The sequence below is a fragment of the Columba livia genome, chromosome 9 (assembly GCF_036013475.1).
Source record: "Columba livia isolate bColLiv1 breed racing homer chromosome 9, bColLiv1.pat.W.v2, whole genome shotgun sequence".
Lineage (NCBI taxonomy): Eukaryota > Metazoa > Chordata > Aves > Columbiformes > Columbidae > Columba > Columba livia.
Genome location: NC_088610.1, coordinates 20,067,492 through 20,090,682, shown reverse-complemented (window position 1 = coordinate 20,090,682; position 23,191 = coordinate 20,067,492). Strand labels below are relative to the sequence as shown.

The window sequence follows — 23,191 nt, the reverse complement described above, 5'->3', positions numbered from 1 at the left end:
AAGACATTGCTTTTATAGCCGCCATGGCAAGCTCATGGAGCTGTGCAGGGGTCAAAGCATCTCATCCCACCAACCACCCGCACCCAGGGCAGGACGAGGTGACTCAGCCCGGTTCAGCAGCACTGCAGGGTGCAGATCCCTCCAACCACTGCAGCAGCTCCCGTGGCATTGCGCTCAGTGCCAGAGTTGTGCCCGATGAGCAACAGCAACACAGCCAGCAAAGGGAACCTCCAAAACCTTCCACAGGGCCACACTGGCCACTCAATACTGCCAGTCTCCTGCTGAAGAAGGGATTCAGCGCACTCTTTCAAAGATTCAAACCCATGCCAGCTCAGAATAAATCAAAGTACCACCAAGAGCAAATTTTCAAACACCCCTGCCATTTTTTTTCTAGTAGTTCTCTGTAGTTTGGCATGGCAGCAGGATGGAACACAGCCCTGATGGGCAATGGCCCAACAAAACCTTTGAGGCTGATGTGCAGTGATCAGCACATCTCCTGCTCACACTCACACCCCATCGCTGTTGTCTCTGGTCCAATCCCCAACAGAGGGAAGGGATCTATTTACTTAAAAAACAGTCAGAAATTGTACTTTTTTTGCCAGAGAACTTGAAAACGTACACGACAACTTGCAAACCTACACATCCCTTGAACAGCTTTCATATTTACAATACACATTTCATTGCTTTGTACCACACTGGAAATGCCTCCCAGATACTCACAGGTTCACTGAGGAGAAGGTTCCTGAAGGCTGGCACGCATGGAAATCTGCCCATTGACAGCCCAGGCAGCAGCTGTTCCCTGCAGCGGTGACACAACCATTGCACAAACACGGCAGCAGATGGCAAGTGCTCCCAGGGTGGTTTTCCATTCGCTGGAGGTACCAAGTTCAATTGCCCAGATCAAAGTCAGGTGCAGAGGGATGGCAACACCACATTGCTGTATTTACTGGAAGCACGACATGTTTCCCATGTGTAAACACCATCTGTAACAAAGTGCCACCAGACCTGTACCCTGCTGACCAGTAGTATTAACATATCAATATCAGTTGTATTAGTTTAGTATTAAGCAAATGATGATGCTAAGACAATGCTGAATACATTTGCCACAGCAGTCCTGACTAATTCCTAAATACTACAAGAGGCTGTATTTGCACAAGTGCTCAGGGACTCCTAGCACAAAGCCAGCTCCAGCAGGCACTGGCAGCTGGAAGATGACAGCTGTGACTCAGCAGAGATCAGATAAGTAACAACAGGCAGATGTACAGCAGTGCGACACACAGCAGCTTTCACGAGACCCCAGTAATCTTGCTGTCTCTTCCCACAGAAGCACCAATCCCACTTCACCCCGGTACCAAGGGCTGCGTCTCGTTCCTCTCCAGATTCATGCTGCCAAAACCGCTGTCCAAGCACCTGCCACTCCAGGCAGAGGGACTTCAGCACAAGTTTCTACCAAGGGACCTCGATGACATTTGTAAGATGAAGGGCATCTTGGCTCCCTCTGGAGTAGGTCCAGCCCATTTTCAATAAAAATCAGGAGGTCCGTGGAGCCTTTCAGCTTCCCTTGGGGCAGTGCGGGTGTCTGACATGCCCATGGAGGAGCGCAGGCTGCATCCAGCACGTCAGGAAGGACGAGCCGCGCGCCTCGGCTCTGCCGTACTGTGCTCCGGCAAATCCTGGGACATCAGGAGGCACACGAAGCCACAACCAATGACGAACGTGTAAGGGTGGACTAGCCCCTCTCACCTCCTCAAGAGGAACCCACAGCCCCTTATCTCACTCCCTTTCAGCTCTTCTCCAGTTCCCACCAGCACTATTTACACATGGAAGGACTAACAGCAGCTCCACGAAGGCTGGTAGTTTACACAGGCACGTACATCCTCAAGCTGCTTTCATACCTCAAGCTGTTTGTCCTCAACCCTCTAACGAGCTTGTAGCTGTTTAAAAAAAGTAAAAATTGCTACAGGAAGACTAATGCTTCCCCCACCCCCAGGTTTTACAAGCAGGTATTTAGCACTGACTCTATAGCCTGGATAGGCATCTCAAATTCTTCTGCACATCACAGACATTGTCTTTTCACATTTTCACAAATCACCATCAAGCCTGGACCTGGAGATGGATATTTTTCCAAGGATGCTGCTAACCTGAGGGTGTGTCACAGTCAACAAAAGCCAGCAAGCACCTCCAAGTGGCTTCAATCTGTTGCAAACACTGTCTGGCAAAATCTCCCCCATAAATAACAGATGCAAGCACAAGGAAGTCTCTTGTGTTAAGATTTAATAATAATAATAATAGCAACATTTCAAAAACAATGAGTGCATTGTACGCAAGATCTGGTATTCAGTGCTTTTTGTTGACCATTTGCACTGCAACTGTCAGTGTACTGAAGACCTGGGGAGTGGTGAGTGGATAAAAAACCCAGCAGGGACATTTCTCCAAGGAGGGCAGGCAGGAGGGGGCAGCAGGACATTCAGAATCGAACAAACGTGGCATCAATCTGCCGGACAGTCGGGAGGGCCAGCATGATTTTGCGCCGGTACTGGGGATCCTTCTGCAAGGGGTTTCGCTCCAGATAGACGGTTTCCAAGTTCTTCGCTCCTTTCAGCTCATCCAGGTCGCTCCAGCTCTCCACGAGGTTATCGTTCATCTGCAGAGCACACACAGGCACACTCACCCAGACAGACACTCCCAAGTTACACCTGCTTAGCAGGAGCCCAGCCGCATCAATGCTGCTCAGGATTATAACACCCAGGGGCAAAAATGCTGTACAGTCTTCATGGGCATATAAGATGACCCTGCCTACATGATCCTTCTCCCCCTGTAACCTCTGAGACGCGCTGTCCTGTCTCACACCCCAGCCCTCACTGTTTCCAGCTTCCCCACAATGGCCTGGGTTGATGGTCAAATGCTTCACCCTTCAGCCATCATAACCAGCCTGAGCAGTACGCCGGGAAAGGCCCAGTAAGGCAGTGGGACAGTGTCTTTATACAGTGTCCCAGCCCATACGCTGTTCATTTAAGGGTTGGAAATCTTTACATCAAGACCTTCTTCCCCTGTGACATCTACCTTTACTTTCACAACTTTCCACAAAACATTAAAAATAGGTCCCAAGCTGATGTGAAAAGTGACATCGCTCCCCCCCGAAAACTGCTTCTGCACTCTAGAGAAAGCGCTGTGATTCAGCCTCTCCTGCCAGCGCAGGAGTGCAAAGGAACCCCTGTGCAAGGGGATGAATGCTCCCACTGCTGAGCAAGGAAGCAAAGTGCACAAGGCAGCCCAGTGCTGTCGGCCACCCTTTGCTTTTGGATACAGAGGCAGCAACACCACCTTCAAAAAAACCAATGGATTGGTTCTGGCCCCCCTCGACAACTGCTCCTCCTTGCATCAGGCACCCACTGGAAACTGGAAACTCCAAAGAAAACCTGCTAGCTCTTTCATTCTGCTACAGCGCATCACAGCGTTACTTCAGGCAACTCCCTTGGCTATCAGATGTCCCAGTCCCTCCACCCGGGAAAGTGCTAGAAGATTCCCACAGTATCTAGGATGTGAAACTCTGCCTCCTTAAGGTGTTAAAGGACTTTGTTACGTGGCTTCAACAATACAGCCAGTGAAAAAAATATAAATCAGTAGATGCAACACTCATTCACATCAGAAAAAAAAATCTGCCCAGCTCTTTATCAAAAAGCACCTTTTTTTAAAAAACAGTGTTAAAGAGGGAAAAAAAGCCAGGAGGGCATTTTCTGGGTTCAGCTAACGGATCCTGTCCAGTGCTCTGCGTTGACAAAGGACTCTTTAAACACACTAGTGTTTTTGCGAAGAAGTCTGATGAGGTTAGGATCACCCCTTTACTTTCTATGACAACACAAGTGGAAACAGCTGTGCAAGGCCTTCTATCAGCAGAGCAACAGCAGAGAGGGACGAGAGGAAACTGCTAAGGATCACAACAGGTCCCACACCAGCCACACTGCACCGTCTCATTTTTACCATCCAGAAGATGCCCCATTAAACGGGCTTCTCAGCTCCTGCTATTTGAAGAGTCCATTATGGCACAGGCCTGGCCAGATAACACCACTAGCTGCCTGCAAGCTACACTGCAAGATGAGGAAAATGGTCCAAGCAGGCTTGACTCCAGGATCTAGCTTGGTTTCATTTGCAGCTGCTTCCCACTCCTTTTATCCCAAGAGTTTAAATAACCAAACTCCAAATGACAGATATTAAGCAGCACAGCTCTTATTCTCAGCCTTGACATGCAGAAACTGTACAAGAGCTAAAGCCCATGGCAACCCATGAACACCTGCTGCTTTTTCCCCCAAACGTGAGCAGATTTGTACACACCTCCCTCCCACGTGGCAGGGCACCAGTGGTTCAGGAGGGCATATCGCTGCATTTTTCCTGACCAGACTTAGAAATGACAAAGGGTTTACCTAATTCAGGGTGCCAGAAAGAAAGAGAAGCAACCCTAAGCAGTTATCTACTTCACAGGAACGGAAGTAAACCAGTAGATGGTTTCCTTTTCTCCATATGTCTAACAACACGAACATAGCGACTCTGCCCTAAGCAGGTTCTGTGTTCCAGTGCAGTGGTGAGATATCAGCTTCCCTCATTACACTGTCATGCTCACTTAAAGAAAGGCGAGATCTGCAAAATTAGGACACAGCAGGGCTGTTTCATAACTATCACGAGCGTGAAGGCTTATTTCCTAGGCAGAGACAGACTTGTTAACACTAAGCAGAGCCCTGCAAAAAAATGTAAGCTCATCTCTTTCCCTTGGGGAAACTGTCATACTCTATGCATAGAGACCATCAAGATCTTAAAGCTGGTCACCAGAACAAGAGTTTACTCCAAGCCATACCAGCACGCCACCCTCCCCTGCTCTCCATCAGAAGGGTTTCTTTCACTGGTATACAGGTATTTCAGGGAACAGCTCCAGTCAGCACTTACCCAAAACTCCTGCAGCTCTGTTAGGTGATTGATATTTTCAATCTTCTTGATTCTGTTGGATGCAATGTCCAGCATTGTGAGCTTGTTCTAGACAAGCAAACACAAGAACATTAGACTGGATTTTGTTTCATCTTCCCCGTCCCGCTTTTTTCAGGCCCAGAGTTGGAAACTGTCAGAAGCAAAGACACATTATTGCCAGCTGCTTACACGCAGCACAAGAGCTCTCACTGCCTAAATATAGCAAGGAAGACCGTTTTTAATTAAGCTGGGTTACTGACCTCCCAGAAGCCATGTGACAAAAATGAAAGCAATTACTGGCTGGATGGCAACTGCCAGCCCAGGGCTCTTAAAAAGTGAGCTTTCCTCAGAGTAGATTAAGAAGAGGAATCCATTCAAAATCAGGTCGTAAGTGTCCTCTCAAGCAGCAGAGCTGAACAAGCTTTTGCAGCAGGAAACTACACAGTTTTAGAAAAAGGTTTTTTACTGTCTTGCACACAGCCAAGTTCCAGATTGTTTCTGCTCACTAACAATGTCATCTGCTGCTGGGTGAGGAAGAAAACACTACAGGCTTCCGTGACACCAGTCCTGTCCAGAAATGTATACTAACATGAAGGCAAGCCATGTGACACACTTGTCTCCTACTCCAGCTCCAGTTGTTGTCCTATTGAAAAGAAGGTCATCTACCAAGCCCTGTCTGGAAGGCTGTGGCAGGGACAGCCAGCTGTGGCCATCAGTCTTCCCACTGCTGAGAATCAGCCAGGCTGCTGCGTTGACTGCGTCTTGTGCTTCACCCCCCAGGTCATGCAAACAATTCTACTCCAGAAGATGTGGAGGAGTTTCACCCACGCAATATATTTTAACTCAAGAAATACTTAGACCTTTGCAGTCTTTTCAAGAGACTCAGGACCCCACGTGTAACTGGGGAAGCTGAGGAACAACAGTTTCCAAAAAAGCACTAACGGGAGCAGCTTAGGGCAACAACTCCGTCACACAGTCAGCAAGAACCTGCTCACATTGTTCTCCAGTCCCTCGATGACTTCGATGCCGTTGTGGCTGAGGTACAACTCACGCAAATTCACCAAGCTCTGCAGCCCCTCAATCTTGGTCAGACGGTTATTCTGAAAGCAGAACAGTGGTTTAAGTCTACTCTAAACAAACCAAAGCCCAAGTGTGTTACTGGAGAAAAAGCATTTCTCTGAAACATGGATGGGAAGGGGAACCAGTCTGCTTGGGTCCACACTGATCCTATGAGCTCAGTTTGTTTGATCTCTGTACCACCGACACTCAAGGAAGTTCCATGGGAGCCAAAGTTTGGAAGAATCAGACTCTGACCTTCCCATCAAAAGTTGTAGCTTGAAAGTTTTCCACTTGGTGTGTTTGGAAACAACATGCCTACACATTAATAGCATTGATTGTATAGGTTTCTTAATGGAACGGGCAGAAGGGAAGTTACAGCACTTGAGTCCAAATACATTCTGTGATATGTAATTCTGTATGTCCTACAGAATAATGATGCATACAGCTACTACAAAACGTAGCAAGCATGACTTTCTTACCGACAGTTATGAGAGATTTTAGAATGCACTAGCGTTGTCATATGGATGAGGAGACTCAATTAAAGAAATCAGTTTAGTATCATTTATTCCAGTTTTTAAAAAGGAAGAAACTCTCCACAGCTCATTTAGGATGAATTTCATTTAGCACAGGCTTGTTCACATTTCTTCCCTCTTCAGGAAGAAGGCAGTGACACTGAGCCCACTGCCATTGTAACAACTTCCCTGGCATAACTCATTTGATGTTACTGTAGTATATTAGAAAACAACATTTTAGGAAGGACATTGGGGATAACATTAATTTCCTGTTATCTCTTCAACATTTGTTTTATCGTTTTAACAGCGTCCGTCAATCTCGTTTAGTATGGAAGGACAAGAAAAGACAGCACAGACAGCATTACACTTTCTTCCCGTACAGGAGCTCGACTCAAACACTGAAGACCTGCTAATTCAGAAGAGCCTATAATGAATTACAAGGTGGTTCACGTAACCAAGGCTGTTCAAAACTCAACAGTACAAAGCAGAACCAGTACCTGTATGCTGAGCACAGTCAAGTTTGTCAGCGCATCCAAATTCTGGAGCTTGGTGATTTTATTCTTTCCAAGGAACAGACTGTCAAGATGAGCCAAGGTGTCGATGTTTTCAATTGCCTGCAAAAGGACCACAGAAGACTCTTATCACTGTGATGCAAAACTCCAACCTTTTTATAGCTGCACTCCTGAGAAACACAAGCCTGCTAACTCCAGCACACAAAGCGCCCACAAGGTAGGGGCTCCCTTCTGACCCAAGGGCAGAGCGAGCGCAGGACTCTGTGCAGTGACAGTGACCCCGTGTGACAGCTGGCTTGTGGCAATCCCATTCACCAATTTTCAGCAAGGGTCACATCACTCTGTCCCGGCTGTCACGTCCACAATCCAGAAGGCAAGAGCAGAGAATGAAAATGCTCAGGGAGCACTGAATACGACATTTCCTGGGTCATGAGGTATATCCAGGGCAGGAGATACTCAATTGTGAAGCAAGAAAAAGCATGTTACTAGTGAATGGCAAGAGAATCTGGGAGAAGAAAACACAATTTTTAAATTCTGTGACTACATAACACAGCCAGAGACAATCTATTTAGCTTCTCTGCACAACAGTTTCTCTGTCATAAGCAAGGTTAATTGTTTCATGGGGGTGTGTGTTAACATATTCAGCTATTTGCTATATATTCACACTACTGGTAGAACACACAGACGCTAATTTAAGTGATGTACATGTTTTAAATATACATGCAACTGGCAGAACATATAACGCTATACCAGTCTAGGTCCTGAGCTCAGTCTTCAGTGGCAGAAAATAAAGATTTCCGTGATGCATCAAGAACCATATTCTTTATTTACAAAGGAAGGGGCATCAGAAAGCATAAACAGAAGAGAGAAAAAGGGCAAGAAAATGGGAAAAGAGTGGGCTTAGAAAAGACTCCTGGAAACAGAAACTAAGAAAACAATGCAGTTTTTTGGTTTTTTGGTTTTGTTTTTTTCAGGGGAAAGTCTCTAAATCAAAAAAAGAGGTGCTGTTAAAAGAGACACGAATTTTAAACACAGACTTCAGCTCACAGAAGAACAGTTAATAAAGATAGAGATGATATAGATACACACACAGCTGTGCATTTGTGCTCAAGTACCTTTTCCACATCCTTCTTGCCTGGCAGAGTTTCAGAGACCAGCAGTGCTGGTGAGACAGTCCTAGCACCACTTAGATTACTCTGTGTGTGCATGTTTAACTGCGTGTGTATAAAGGAAGAGGAAGACGGACAGAACCACACACAACATGAATTTATAGATACACTCTGGAAAGGGAAGAAGCTTCTCAATCTCCATCCCACAATTGCCAATAGATTCAGCATCAGCTCATATTTGGATTCACTCTTCTTCGAGCCTGTGGGACTTACCCCTATTCTGACCTAGCACGAAAATAATAGATTTGTTGCTCGTTGGCAGCTCCACTAGCCCTGAGGAGGAAATACATGTGACTCTAAGAATACTGAGAAGAAATAATCAGGGAAAAAAAACCTACTTAAAGCTATAAAAAAAGTCACTCTGAAGTGAGAGCATGAAATGGATGGACATGAGGGGAAAAAAAACCCCACAAGAAATAAAGAATTGCTTGCCTTACAGATGCCTCAGTCCAACTTTGGGAAAAAAGCATAAAAATGCATCATTTCAAGCATAGTTCTGCTTCCCCACCATTTGTAGAAAAGGAACAGAACTACAAGTGATTAGTAAGTCATGACAGACTCCAGGGTATGTGCAGCAAAAGGAGTAAGCCAGCATGACAGCAGAAGCTTTAACACACAGGAGATGAGCGCACGAGGCGTCCCGGAGCCCAGAACACTGCCTGGACAGCGCGCACATCGAGGGGTTCAGGACATCCCGACCTGCAGAGCACACGGCCGGGCCGCCCTGCCGACGGAGCTACAAACAGAGCTCCGGCCGCCCCCAAATAACCAGGTGTGTGTCTTTGTGCCTAGTCCAGGCACAGGTTACTCACTGCAGTAAAGCAACTCAAAGCACAGAGCAGTGCAGTTGGAAGAAGCCAGAATAGAATTAACAGACCAACGGGAAAAAAAGAAAAACATACTAAAAATGAAGTAATTTAAGAAGCTTGTGTTACCCATATAGTGATAACTCTGGGTTTTTTGGTTGTTCTGTTCTGATGATAAGCTCAGGCTGAACACCAAGAAAACACATGTAAAATAAATCTAACCTCATTGTTTAAAAGATATTCTTTGGCTTGATAACACAACAAATGAACTGCCTAAGTATAAATTCAGAAATCTAGCTGGATTGTTTTTGCACGAGGTAATGATGCTGAGATACAGAATACAGAACAGTTTTGCTCAACCCAGCTTTTAAAATGTCAGGATCGGTGTGCTCAGCCTGTTACGTTTCTGAATAAAGGAAAGTGCATCCCTCTAAGGCGGGTTCCTCCAGCCTACGCAAATTCCAGGGTTCCTGATCATTCCTGACCTGATCTGACTGATGTTCTCACACTTAAGATTTATTCCCCTAGGTAAATTAATTTCCAACGTAGAAATTCATTCAGATGGGAAAGAAGCCAGTCCAGTTTAGTTTTAGGAGCGTAATAAAATTTTTGCGGTTCATAAAAGCAGCAAACATTTCTGCTGTAAAAGGCTGTTTATAATAGCTGAAGCTTCCTCCTTTCTAGAAAAGAGAACTGTGCTTCCACAAGGCTTGAAATACAGAGGACCAACAGCTATTTTCCTACTTTGCTCTTTCAGCACAACAAGTAATTTTTCAGAGATTGTAAATGGGAAGGGCAAACTTAGGCAACATTCAGATTGGAATGCACTCACCTGTAACAAGGATTTTCTAAAATGTATATAATTGGAAAAAGCCTCTAAAAAAAGTCACGAGTTTACTTGGCATGTTGTGGGTCTTTTGTGTCATCTTTCACCAGTTCTCTTAACAAACTGGTCAAAATGCAGAAAAGCATACCTAAAGGCCAGCAGAGACTACCCAGAACTGCTTTCCTTTAAGTGGCATAGATTTTAAATGACATAAATTGAAGAGGTCACAAACTGCACAATAAAAAAAGAGTTATCAGCAGTACAGTATCAGTTTTTGAGGCATTTCAGGGCAAAGTCTGAAGAAAATATTTTTCCTGAGTGAGACTGACTGATGCAGCAGGTTATCAGTTACATATACAAATCAAACTAGAACTAAGTTTGCATTCAATAGGTTTTATCAACACAGTCCCTAGGAACACAAAGAGAAAACAGCAATATCTAGTTTTGATAGGCTTGGCTCTGTAGCAGGACGAAACCATCATCTGCAAAAGGCAACACACAGTGGATGCAGGAGTTCACTGAAGAGAGACATTTCTAAAAAGTAATTTAGTAGCCAGGCACTACATGCATATACAATTAAAGGATCCAGCATGAACAGCAATAAGCAATTACACAGTAAATGGCTAGAACGATAAAAACAAAATTGCAAGTAAAAGTCAATGAAGCGCACTTCCAGAAAAGGCTAATCCCAAACCAGAGACCAAAAGCTCTCCAGCTAACATCTTGTAGAGCGAGCCTACCCGAATCCGATTGGATCCCAACTCTAACATCTGTAGCATCTGCAACTTGCTCAAATTCTCAATTTTGCTGATTTTGTTGTTGACAAGGAAGAGTTTTTTAAGTTGGGTAAGCCGATCTAGTCCTTCAATGTGTCGCAGAACGTTAAAGGAGATGTCCAGGATCCTGAGGTAAAACAAAACAAAAGGTCTCTTCAGTCCACCAGGCACGGATGATTCTGGAAAAGGCATTTGGAGATTGGTGGGGAACCTCGCTATCTGCAGAGATCAGGCACTCTGCTAGGCCTTGAAGCTAGAGTCATAAGTGCCATTTCTTCTTATCAGAAATGACAACAAATACAACTTTCAAAATCATTCTATGGCCTGTCAGGCGGGGAAAAACAAAATGAACAATCTGTTGCATGCAGAAGATAGCCACGGTGTTGGCCAGCCGTGGAGCCACCGCTATGGGAGAAAGGCAAACTTCAGTGCTGCACGTTCCCTGGGGAAGGTACATGCCTACAAGACGTGACTGTGGGAAGCAGGTCGGTTCCTTCCTGCCTCAGTGGGAGCCGTTTTGTAATGCATCTCTGCGAGCGATCACAGACAAGTGCCCAGTACTGGGAAGAGCCCCACTCCTTCCCTAACACCCTCCCAAAAAAGTCCTAGTCTCACCTCAAATCTTATAATTTTTTGCAGGAATAAAAACCTGTTACATGGAGCTCCCATTGCCAAGAGCAAGAGGTGTCTGAGCACTCCTGCATCTGCACGGAAGCTGCAGCCGCCTGTTGCTCTTCCTGCATTACACTGCACGCATTTCATTTCCAGCTGACTGTCCCAGTTTACAGCACAGGTTAAATACCAATATAGAACAGACATCATCCTCCACAGAGCACCCAAATGAATGATAAGAAAGGCCTAGGTGATAAATACCAGAGTAAGCAAAGCATGAGTAACTCAGTGAGCAGCAAACCACTCGCAACCTCATCCTGGTGATTCCCCTGGACTCACTCAAGTTCCACAAGAGACTCCAAATTTTCGATCTTCCGAATTTGATTGTCATAGAGATCCAGTTCCCGCAAGGTCTGCAATTGCTCCAGGTTCTCAATGCGTTTAATCAAATTCTGACGGAGACATAGAGTCTAATAGTTGGGGAAAAGTTTAAAAACAAAGAGGAAAATGGATATGAATGACAGCACATAATGCCTTTTGCTTTGGGTTTTTTTCCCCGTTAAGTTTTTCTTTGTTTGTTTTAAATAGAATCTTGCCTTGTTTTATTCCAACTCTACAGAAGGAAGTCTTTTTACCACAAAGATGTTCAGACACTAGAACAGCAAGCCAGAGAGGCTACGTAATCTCCACACTTGGAAATACTCATGAGCTTGACTGCAGGCGGCCTTAAGCAGCATGCTCTAACTGGACCTGCTTTGCGCAGGGGTTTACTGGAGACCTCCAGAGGTCCTTTCCAATCGACGTTATTCTCTGTCAAGCCTGCTGTGCAAGTACAGAATGTATCTCTTAGGATAAGCCCTGATGTGTTGTCTCTCATCCACTTCCAAAACCAACTTGTAAAGCTGCAAGACTTTTATTACCCCTTGACCAATGGTCAATACTGCCTACTTCAGTTAAACATGAAGTGACCTTGTTAAAATCTCCATTAAAAAAGACTCTTATAGGTCAGACATGCACAATCTCCTGCTCCAAGGAGGCATTCTCTGCTCCTTGGGACTGTTACCTTCACTTTCTTGAGCACCTCAAATCCTTCAATCTTCCCAATTCGAAAATGATTCAAGTCAACATCCTGAAAGAGAAATGGAGAGACTCAGCAGTTGTTTCAAGACATTCTTCGAAGACCAACCTGGTACTTTGTTCTAAGTAGAATTATAGTCTTATAAAATGTGTAGCTCCTTAAAACTTCCCTTCAAAGAGCTTGTGAAAATCACATTTGGTACATGATTTTATCACCACAGGCGAAGCATGTGACCCAAGCTTGCTTGCCGCAAACACAATATCCGTGAAAAGGCAACAGCCCTTCCCTGACTCTGAGCATTGTTTCACCACAATCAGAAAACCGTTGCAGTAAATTCTGAATTTACCGAGACAGACAAATTCTGACGTCCAGTATTAATTCAGTGTTGTATAAAATTCTCTTAGCTACTTTGCTAGGGCTTTACTGGAACACACTATGCTATTTCCAGTTCCAGGCTTCAGATGAACGGGAACCACTGAGAGTTCAAATAATCTGGTGGTTTTGTGAATATTAATTCTGCACTGGCAATCAGCTGATGTACTTCACATCTGTGCCATCCAGCCCCAGATGTTCCAGTTTTGTGGGTCAGGCAATCAAAGAGAAATAAAGCACCTGACCACCCAAGCTCAAAAACTCTCCAGCTACCAGGCTCTGAGGCTGCTGATGTCAAGGCACAAGGCTGGTTAAGCAGCCACACCAATTACAAATCACAGGTCTGACAGCAGCCTTTGGTTCTGTTCATATCTTTATATTCTACAAAAGCTGACAGCCCGTATATAATGCTTGCAGCATAGCCCCACTTTCAGCGTCTCCAGGCTTAATTGAAATTTCTAAATTACTAACAAAACATATCAAGAATAAAACACATCTACTCCTCATCTAAAGGCTCTGAATCAATTGCAGGTAAGATCGTAGTAGCCAGCACCTTCAGAACAATCAAATCTTTAACCAGGTTTCAATGCTTGCCTTTGCCCACCTTTTCTCGCTGCTGTATAAAGCCCCTAAGGACAAAAACCTGCCTTTACCTCAGCTTCTGGGTCCAGGCTAATAGTCTCCATGTCCACTGGCGTCTCTGCATCTCCTGCAGGAGAAGCAAATACATTATAAACTTCTGCTACCTGACAGCAAATGGCACGATTACAGCGGCTGACATGCAGAGAGACAATGGGGGGGAAAAACACGAGACGCACAGTTCAGATAACTTGCTGCTTTAAAAATACACTTCAGCTACTTAGCTTTCATCACGACAAGCTGTGAAAAAAAGCGTTAACAACAGAATTCCATGCCTAGATGCAAAAGACAGAAAGAACAGCCCCATCCCCAGCCTGCCTGTGTTGTGCTGACTAATGCTGGCTTAAGACTGCTCTGGGCAGGATTCCTTTACACTCAGGGCCACGATCCCTCCACAGACACACCACCCAAAGCGTCTGCTCCTCCAACAACCTAAACCAACATTGCCAGGCGGGAATCTAAACTGTCTAGGGGTAGCACCAGCAATGACTAAGCACCTCAGCAATCTCACCCTTCAGTTTTTCTTTCATAAACACTGGCACTTTCTGTCAATGTTGTGCGCACTGCTGTCTGGATCTCCCTTCTTCTGTTTGACCGAACTCACCAATACGCTAAAAACATTGTTTATCACACTGCATACATTTTCTTGGGAAATGCCTTTATACTCTGGAAGACAGCCCAACATTTGCTGTGCTTCTGTCACAGCACACGAGGGAGCAAAGCTTACTGGATAAATTCACGCTGAATAATTCATACTCAACTCCCATTTGTTGAAGGATGGTGTGCTAGTTGCATCAATTTCCACAGAAAGTCTAATTGGACTTGCAAGACAGACATTCAACACGCAAACTATTTCATGTGAGTAGCTTCTGAATGTACTACCAAAAAATACCCAAGGAACTTCAATTAGTTAAATCCCAAAGGCTTTGCATTAAATCCTGCAAGCTTATGCCGTTAACCCAGAAGTAATGACTATTTTTGTAGCCCAGCACAGTCACAACATGCTTATAAATGCCAAATATCCCCTACGATCAGTGTTTTTTCTACTTGGCGTTGTAAGCAGTACTGCAAGAGCAGACAGCACAAGCACTGCAGTTTTTAATATTGCCATCAAACTCCAAGGTTTTTATAGCTCCACACACCATCGTTGACCTTGCTGTATTTGGGCTGCTGCTCTAACTGCACGGACTCACGGACGTTGAGGCTGAAAAACAATCCTCTGTCCCTCTTCTTTTAATATTCCTTATAGCATTAATGAGCCACGAGCACACATTTTATTTTTGGGGGTGTGAAATGCACTGTTGGCTTGGTGACATTGCACAGCGGTATAGAAATGCCACCAAAACCGACAGGCACACATGTACCTGTCAGCATTTTAGCAGTGGGCAACACTTGAATATTCTTATTTTCCTTCCAGACCAGGAGCTATGCGCTTCAGCACAGCAGTGTGATACTCTACGCTGCTGCTATCAAGGCTGCATCTCTTTGACCTATTTTAGGGTGCAAAGTTCTGCCAATGCAAAGCGCTCTAGGCCAAACAAGCACCCTAGTTGAATTTAACAGCCAACAGGAACGCAGCCCAAGTTTGGAACAACAGTTATTCAAGATAATCACATTAAAAACCCAAACTGTTGCCCTCGTATTTAGTTGTACTGGCAGTAAGTTAGTGCTCATGGGAAAGGAACTTCTCCTTTTGAGACTTTAAAGTTGTCCAACAGTAAAGTCAGTCATGCACTTAGTAAAAAAAAAAAAAAATAAAGATCTTCAAACAAAGATGTTCAAGTCAAAAAAATCCTTTGACCTTGTTTGGCTGGCAGGTTTCTCTATGCGATGACACATTTCGTCACAGCACCCATGACAGACCATTTATACACGTTAGTTTTCGGCAATGTGTTAAATACTCCGGGGTCTGTCAAAGGGTAGCTTAGAGTGAGAGATCATCAATACAAGAACACCAACATCCCCTCCTCGTATTTTTGCCAGTGTTCGAGTGAGCAGTCCTGGCAGAGCCAGTGTGGGGAAAAGGCACACGAGTCCAAAGGCACAAACCCAAATCACACAGGGTAGGTGTATTGAATTAACAGAAATAAAAGCAATTTAAAACTGATCACGGAGGCACTAGCATTTATGTGATAAAGCCAAATCTCAAAGTTTAAGTACTCCATATACAACACTCTCAATACAGCAGTCTGAGACACATACACTGATAAATCAGTACTGGCATGAAAATGTTAAAGTATATTTTCTCTCAAGGAAAATAAACAAAAACTGTCCTAGCAAATTTACAGGACTATGAATTGTCAACCAATGTTTTATTTACAAACTAAGCGGACATAAACCATCCTAAACTGACACTTTTACAATCACTTTACAAACAGAACTGCAGTTTCACTTGCACACACGTATGCAAACGGCACTTCAGTTCACAACTTTTAATGCAGTGGGTTTCTCAAGGGGAAAACACATTGTGCTCTGGCAGTGAAGTCACTTAAGTGATTTTTTGTGTAGCCTATGCCCATGAGCTACACAGTTTTGCAGATGTAGGAAAAAAATACGACATTCAGGAAACCCAAATTCCACAGCACGGAACAGGAATTACAGTTACTTAAGCTCACAGTACTACACGCACTTCAAGCAACTAGAAACCTAATTACACTTTTTAACTGCATATGCATGAAAAATAGACTAAATAACTAAGCTGTAAGCTTTCTAAACAGAAGCGCTATTCCTCAGAGAATTAGCTAAATGATGAATTTGAAATTTCAGCAGCTTGAGCTCTATTTACTTCTTTCCTGAGGAAAAAAAAATGGTGGAAAACTCTTCATTTGCCTTTCAGCTGAGAAACTCAAAAGCTGGCTGTGGAAATGAACTCAAATGTTCCAAAAGTATTCCTCTGCTTGGTTTCTGCCCTCCAGGTTTTCTGAATCCTAACGGTTTGGAAGAAGAAAATGTAACGATACAGACATGACATTAAATAGCATCCAATGTAATTCAGCCACCAAATCTGGATGTGTTTTTCTTGCTTTCATCAGAATAAAAGGGTGTCACTTGAAGTATTTTCTGTAACGTTAAAGTTCCCAGGGGAACAACATACAAAATATAACCTTGAACACACAACAAACTATGTCAGCCAAACAAACACCCACTGCTACAGGGACACAAAGGCAAACTGTGAGTGACCACACGTGTGGATCACATGGCCTTGGGCTTGGGACATGTGGTTGGCGAGGTGCGTGCTCATACTTCTGCAGACATCACCACAGCAGCTTTTAATTAATATATAGGCTTGGGTTTTTATGCTCAACAATGAATTATTCCTCGATGGAGTTCATTTATAGTTAGAAGATGAGATTTTAAATTCTCACAATTATTTACTAGTTTGGCAAATATTTTCACAAATTCTGATTAAGCAGATGCACAGCCACGACGGATTAAAATTTGCTGCAGAAAATTTTGCTGTATTAGTTCACTTCTATTTCCAGATAAGTAATAATCACATGAACATCTCTATCCAAAAGATGTCAGTACACCTCAGGTCAGTGAGCACCAGAAGCCCAGATCACATACAGCCAACCGCTTTGACAAATTCTAAGCAAACCCCTCCACCTGACATGCACAGGCTTAAAAACCACCGCCAACATTTCTACCCAATGTTCTAAAACAAACAGTAAAAATAGGAGCAAAAATGTAGAGTCAAGAGGATCCAAACAGATACAGTTTTGATATAACTTAGAATTTTTAAATAAAAAAAAATAAAATTGAAAGCTTTCTTCAGTCCATCTAGAAATAGTTGTCTTTGCTTTCCAATGTAATCTGGCAACACTTTAGGTAAAAAACTACATACACTAAAGCAGCATTCTGAAGAGCTGTTTGTGTTTATTTCTAATTAATATTTCCAGCATCTTGCCACAGAAAGTCACTACTTTTCCACACACACACAAAAAGTATCAATAAAGGTTTCTTGCATTTCAATGTTAAATATTTCAAAGAGAAACATGGAGGGATAAAGAAGAAAAAAAACAAAGGTCTAATATCAGCAGTTCCACAAAAAGAAGGCAGCTTTATTTTAGCAATGATAACACTATCACTTATTTAGTTTTAAATAAGATTGCGCGAGGGCTGATTCACATTGCTCACTACCACAGATACAAGCATCACGTAGCCACAAGAAACACAAAGGAGTAACACACATATGCCAATGTGGTGAGACGAGACTTCCTAACGCGATCACCGAGGCTGGGAAGGTACCTGCGGCGTTCTCACCATTCTGCTCGTCTCGCAGGCTCTGCTGACTGAGATCTGTTACTAAGCGAATCGCTTGCTTCTTCGCTTCTTCATCTCCTGATTCCTCCGATTCAATCCGCTTATCAACTGCATAAGAGACATAATAGCAGAATTAGGCTATTTTCAGCAGTAGGGTGGGGGGAAGAAGTAGCAAGCAGACATAATAACCAGGATTCACATATAGCACTATGCAGTTAGTAAAAATCCTAAGTTAGCTAAATTAAAGGTTTAGTCTTAAATAAAAGGCCTCTTACCCCTTGTTTCTACTTTGATTTTGGATGCACTTTTTCCTCCCATCACATCTTCCTAAAATCAACAATCTGGGAAGAAGACTGGAGGAAAAAGGAAATTTCTTAGATCAATGAAGTGCAATTCCAAAGATTACGGAGATGGAATTAGAACTATTACATTTTAAAAGCTTTCAGAAAAAAAAAATAATCGGTATCATGTACAATAGTACCAATGACACAAAGAAGTGAAGGCATTATTAAAAAAAAAAAAAAAAGAAATCCCTGCAGATAAAAACAATCGTCTCCCCAGCACAACCTGTGAGTTCCCTTCAGGGTTTCCCCAGCCACAACTCCGGTGGCCACCCCGACCCTGAGGACCTGAAGCTCCTCACTGGTCCTCGGCCCCTCTTTAGCATTTGCTCTGACTGCACGGCTCGCCTGAGGGAAAGCAATGCTATGCCAAGGGATTTCTTTCTTATTATCTTCACTTTCTGCCTCGCCGTGATCTCCACAAACCCACTTCTTTCACCTCTCACGCGTGAAGTCCCCGGGGAGGGTGAAGACATCACGCCATGGCCCAGCTAACACCCCCAGCTCCCCCGGCCAGGGCTCCGCTTCCCCCGGGGGGACACCCGGGGGCTGAGCGGCCGCGGATGGCCCACAAAGCCGGCAGCCGCCCCACCGACCGCTGGTGCGCGAGCGGCGGTTCTCGGGCGGAGAGACGAGCCGCCCCGACCCATCCAGCGGCCGTGCCGGCTCCCGGTGGACGCTCACCATCCATCATCTCCTGCGGCCCCTCTCCGCTCGCCGCCGCCATATTGCTTCTCTTCCCACCAGCCCCTTCCGGAAACGGCCTCCACTGTCGTCTCAGCTAATCAGAGCCCACAGCTGGTGACACGCCCCAGCCAATCACACCTACAGGTTCTGCGCCAAGGGGGCGGGGCAGCACCCTGGCGGCTCGCACGCATGCGCAGCGGCGTGAGCCCTGCGGCCTTCTGGGAGCTGTAGTTCCCTGCGGCGGGGCGGGAGCCGCCGTAGCGCCGGGCGCTGCTGCAGCGGTGGGGAACCTGTTGCCTCCCCGCCAGCGCCTCGCGGCTGAGGCGTTACGAGTTGCTTCCGGCCTCGTCTTTCCTCCTACAAATTCCTCGGAGAATACCCGTCATCCTGCTGAGGGGCATCCCACCTGCAGCCCTCACCTCCGGAGAGGGGCACCTGGGGCACATCGGCTGGTGCCGGCGGCTCGAAGCAGGGCACCGTGCGTAGTGGCGGCGGAAGGAGGAGCAGCAGAGAGCGGCAGGTTCTCTTGACTTCAGATCGGTTTTACCGCCTCCCGCGCTGGCGTCCCATTGGCTTTCCTCCGTGCCGCTCTCCCGCTGCCTTCGCTTATTGGGCGAAGCGGCTGCTGAGTCCCGCCCCCTACTTCCTCGCGCCGGCCGGCTGTGTGGTGACCGCCCTGAGGAGCGGCCGCGGCTGGGCCGGGACTGGTGGGGCTGGGCTGGACCGGGCTGGGCTGGGCTGGGCTGGACCGGGCTGGGCTGGGCTGGACCGGGCTGGACCGGGCTGGGCTGGGCTGGGCTGGACCGGGCTGGACTGGGCTGGGCTGGTCTCGTCTCGTTTCGCCTCGCCTCGCCTCTCCTCTCGCAGCTGGCGGACTAGGGACGCAGCCCGGGGAGGATGGGTGGTAGCGACGGCACCTTGGGTGGGAGGGAGGCTGTGCTACACTTGCTGTCTCAAAACTAGGAATTACTTTCCAATTTATAATAGCAAAGCTTTTTCTCTTAAAGCAAGTAGAAATAGGGGGAGAGTGCTGGCTGGGTGTTTGTTAGCTCTTAACAGAAATGTGGTGCAGGTGTCCTGTGGATCACAGGTATCCTGTACCACCAGGCCAGGACAACAGGCAGTAGAGTCTCCTTTGTGTTAACGACACAAACCAGTCATTGATCAGGACACGAGAAGGACCGGCAGTCTTGCCGTAACTTACAGGGCTGTGCTTTGGGTCAGAAGGCATTGTTACCTGCCAGTGGCCCAAGCGTTAATGCTTGGCTGTGAGACTGACTGAATTTCCTATGTTTTTGTTACAGACGGTGGCTCCCTAGGTGTGGCATGGCAACCAGAGTGTGATCATGGCAGCTGAGGCCTGCAACCCCTCTGAAGGGAGCTTAGTCCCTGCTCCCTTGAATGACTCTGATAAGCTCAATAGATCCTACCCCTGGGCCAGCAAGGGCAGGAAAAGTCAGCTCTCTGAACTCTGCCGGCTTAGAGCATCTCTGTCTGGTGAGCACAGTATTTTGAGACTGAGTTCACGTGTCATCAGTGAAGGTGATGTGTTTCAGACCGTTTCAAATCTTCCTCTCCTCCTCAAAAACAAGAGGCAATAGCAATAAGTAGCTGCTAGAAAACACTTGTTCAAGAAGCATCTGAAGCCATAGGTTACTGCAGGCGGGGAGAGTTTACTGGGGACACGTTGCTGAATAGGTGCTCTACACTTGCACTTGTCCTTGAGTGACCTTTATTGACCGCCATTGGATCACCCCGCCACCTTGTATTATTACCTAAAACATCAGAAATTTCCAGTGAGGAGGAAGATATTGTTATACTGGATTCTGTTAGGAGGGGAAGAACTTTGTTGTTTACAATGCGTCCAGATATGGGTCTCCCTGTTTTATCATGGTGAGCATATGCCTACTGTGTGTGGTCCAGAAATGTTCTTGCGATGTTCATAATGCTTCTTCCAGTGCTGCTGAACCTTCAAAGCTATGGACTGTTTTGGGAGGAGAGAAATGGCACTTGGCTGCTGATGCCACTTCCCAGGGAAACATTTTTTATGGGCAGAACTTTTGAAAGTTTTAGTAGAATCATTTGGAAAGATTTAGCAGAATCATTTAGTGGAATAATTTGGTAACATAAAGCATTGGTGTGGGCTCAGGTATTCCAGTGTCACATCTTGCGTGCAGTTAATTAACTGGCTTCTGACTAATGCAGTATTTAATTAGGGCTTGAGCACTTACTGTAATTATATTTAATAATGGTTTCAGTTTTAACTTGAGAGATTTCAAAACCTCTTAAACTCTGATAAGTTAAGTGAAAAATAAAAGTTGACTAGTCTGGTTGAATCCTATGGATGTTAGCAATTTTTTTCTAGCCTATGGACTGAGCATAACTGTTCCAGTGGCTGTGATTCTAAAAAATACATTAATTAGAATTATTTCTGCTTTCTTTAGTTTTATTGATTTTTATCTTCTTCTGATTTCTTTAAAAAATATAGGAGCATATATTTTGGAATTACTTCATCTGACAACTAATTTTTTAATTCATTCCTCTCAAACTTCTGTGGTAGACTGTTAAAGCTACAGAGCTGATCTTTATCTTTTCACAGGGGAGAAATGGAGCTCTTACTGTTTGTCTTCACTAGCAGCTCGTAACATCTGTACCAGCAGAAGTGGTAACTCATGTGCTTGGTGGGATTCTGCCTCTCTCTCCACTTCCATTGGAAGTTCTGCTTCTTCCTCCTTTTTGCATGCCCTTGCCGTGGATGAATCCAGCCAGCACCTCCCAACTGCTGCACGCAATCCAAACAAAGCCATCTTCACCGTGGACGTCAACACCACAGAGGTACTTGCAGAAGAAACTGCTAATCGGGCTGTAACTGGTGTGGGTTGTATGACACTGGATCGGCTACTGGACTCGATGGTCCTGAGAGTCTCTTCCAACTGAAATGATTCTAAAATGCCTGTCATGTGTCTGCAGGCAATCGGAGCATCATTCATTCATTTCATAGTATGCTCAAGCTCAGCAGTCCTCTAAAGACTGACAATGTGTTTGTTTCCATTGCATGCTATAGATTGCAAAATGTACAAGACAATAGCGAAAGCACAGGTGTCTTGGTTTTCTGTTTGAAAAAGGGAATAAAGAAGAATGCAGCTGTGATGTGGCATGAGGGAAAAAAGGAAATCCAGAATGTGCTTCAAGCCTTCTGTCTGTTAGGTGCCAACCCTGGAATGGGTTAGTGGTGGCAGAAGGTCTCTTTATCTGACTCAGTAAATATGCCTTTTGCATTGGGAGGGAGTGAATTTCTCTGTTTCTGTCCTGAGAGTAAACATTAATATAAAATGGAGTACTGAAGACTTTAGAGAGCTGTATCATTTTTAGTTTGAACTGACAGTTTGGGCTTATGTATCTTAAAGGCATTTAATCCTGACTTGGTCTGTAACACAGGCCTAAGCACGTCAATGACTGGTGTCATTACTGGCCTTCGGGTGTGAATAAAATTTAGTCATCTGCCCAGGCTTTGCCAGCAAATATAACTTGGTAGTTTTGTCTCTGTGGATGTAGTTATTTAAACAATACAAGAGGCTGGAGTGGGTTGGCAGTTGAAAGAAAGCGATAAACCTAAAAGGAAAGCAATGTCTCAAACCCTCTTAACCAAGAAGTCAGGTGTGCAAGGGATATCTTAGAATAAGAAGCTTTTGTGCACTGGTTTTGAAGATCTCACAATTTGAAAGAGCCATTCCATTTCCACCAGGAGGAAGGGATATTATAAGATATTAAAACAACAACCTGAGGAGATGATGATCTATTAACAAAACTTACAACTTTTATTCTTGTTTTGGTGATTTGTTTTGTTTTGTTTTTTTCCACTTTTCTAGATCCTAGTGGCTAATGACAAAGCCTGCAAGCTGCTCGGGTGCAGTAGTCAGGAGCTCATCGGTCAAAAGCTGTCCCACTTCATATCCAAATCCAGCCAGGAGGTCTGGGAAGCTGTGGGAGAGGAGTACTTAGAAACTGATGAATGTTCAACAGTGACTTCGGGAACTGTGGTACGTGAAATGTTCAAGCAAGTGTTCCCCACCATATACATTGCTTTTGTAGGCTTTGGTTTGGGGTTTTGATGCTTTTTTTGACATTTTCAATATAAATTCCTGGTATATTTAACTTTGTGGGCATCTGGCCATTATGTTGTTTGTAGGACTGTTCTGTTTAAAAATTTGCAGATGGGGGAATTCAAAGGGCAAAGGATGATTTGGGAGGCACCCATGAGAGCTTTGCAGCTGCCAGCATGTGTGACTTGACCAAATCACAACCTAAAGGACATTAGATTAAAAAAAAAAAAATTAAAAATTATCATTGTGGATGTTATGAAGTTACAAGTCAGCCAAATACTGTGAAATATCCAGTTGGTGCAAAAGAGTGGAATTGATATTTTGCCTGTAGTGGGGTTGTTTATAAGATAAATGTCTCAAATTTATTTTCTTTTGTTGCTGTTGTGAGTTGTCACTAGAAAATATTTGGAATGTGAGCTCAAGTTCTTCCTGGTGTATTATTTTTGTACTGAAAATGTCAGCATCTCAGAGCTTGATCTT

At 44.8% G+C, this 23,191-nt stretch overlaps 2 protein-coding genes across 18 annotated transcripts in view; one reads left to right on the top strand and one right to left on the bottom strand.

Annotated features, from left to right (window-relative positions):
- Positions 1 to 2,257: 2,257 nt before the first annotated feature.
- Positions 2,258 to 19,171, bottom strand: PPP1R7 (protein phosphatase 1 regulatory subunit 7). 6 transcript variants are annotated; one of them, XM_005501540.3, is made up of 11 exons: positions 19,028 to 19,171; positions 17,856 to 17,933; positions 17,581 to 17,688; positions 13,332 to 13,387; positions 12,292 to 12,357; positions 11,568 to 11,698; positions 10,581 to 10,743; positions 7,025 to 7,141; positions 5,952 to 6,056; positions 4,939 to 5,025; positions 2,258 to 2,644 (listed from the first exon to the last, which is right to left on the bottom strand). In XM_005501540.3, exons 2-11 carry the CDS (start codon positions 17,896 to 17,898, stop codon positions 2,468 to 2,470), a joined length of 1,053 nt encoding a protein of 350 aa, XP_005501597.1. In that variant the 5' UTR covers positions 17,899 to 17,933; positions 19,028 to 19,171; the 3' UTR covers positions 2,258 to 2,467. The 6 variants fall into 6 exon arrangements, with proteins under 6 accessions (XP_005501597.1, XP_005501596.1, XP_064930281.1 ...); XM_005501539.3 differs by having other exon boundaries at positions 17,566 to 17,688; positions 19,028 to 19,163; XM_065074209.1 differs by lacking the exon at positions 19,028 to 19,171 and adding an exon at positions 18,606 to 18,756.
- Positions 18,771 to 23,191, top strand: part of PASK (PAS domain containing serine/threonine kinase) — a 22,179-nt gene continuing 17,758 nt past the window's right edge. For 6 of the 12 annotated variants that reach the window (XR_010474748.1, XR_010474744.1, XR_010474749.1 and 3 more), the window contains exons 1-4: positions 19,177 to 19,315; positions 19,913 to 20,105; positions 21,208 to 21,443; positions 22,478 to 22,648. Coding sequence is in view for 6 of the 12 variants with exons in the window: in XM_065074204.1 (XP_064930276.1) it covers positions 19,955 to 20,105; positions 21,208 to 21,443; positions 22,478 to 22,648 (558 nt within the window). In the remaining 6 variants the exon portion in view is untranslated. Of the gene's footprint in view, positions 19,129 to 19,176; positions 19,316 to 19,912; positions 20,106 to 21,207; positions 21,444 to 22,477; positions 22,649 to 23,191 lie in introns of those variants that run through there. The other 6 variants (XR_010474747.1, XM_065074203.1, XM_021286388.2 and 3 more) reach the window with 5 other exon arrangements.

Coding starts and splice junctions, on each gene's coding strand:
- PPP1R7 (XM_005501539.3), bottom strand. CDS start 17,898: ATGGGAGGAAAAAGTGCATCCAAAATCAAAGTAGAAACAAGGG. Junction 10,744..11,567: donor GAGTCTCTTGTGGAACTTGA/GTGAGTCCAGGG, acceptor GTTTTACCTCAG/GATCCTGGACATCTCCTTTA. Junction 2,645..4,938: donor CAGAGCTGCAGGAGTTTTGG/GTAAGTGCTGAC, acceptor TGTGCTCTGCAG/ATGAACGATAACCTCGTGGA.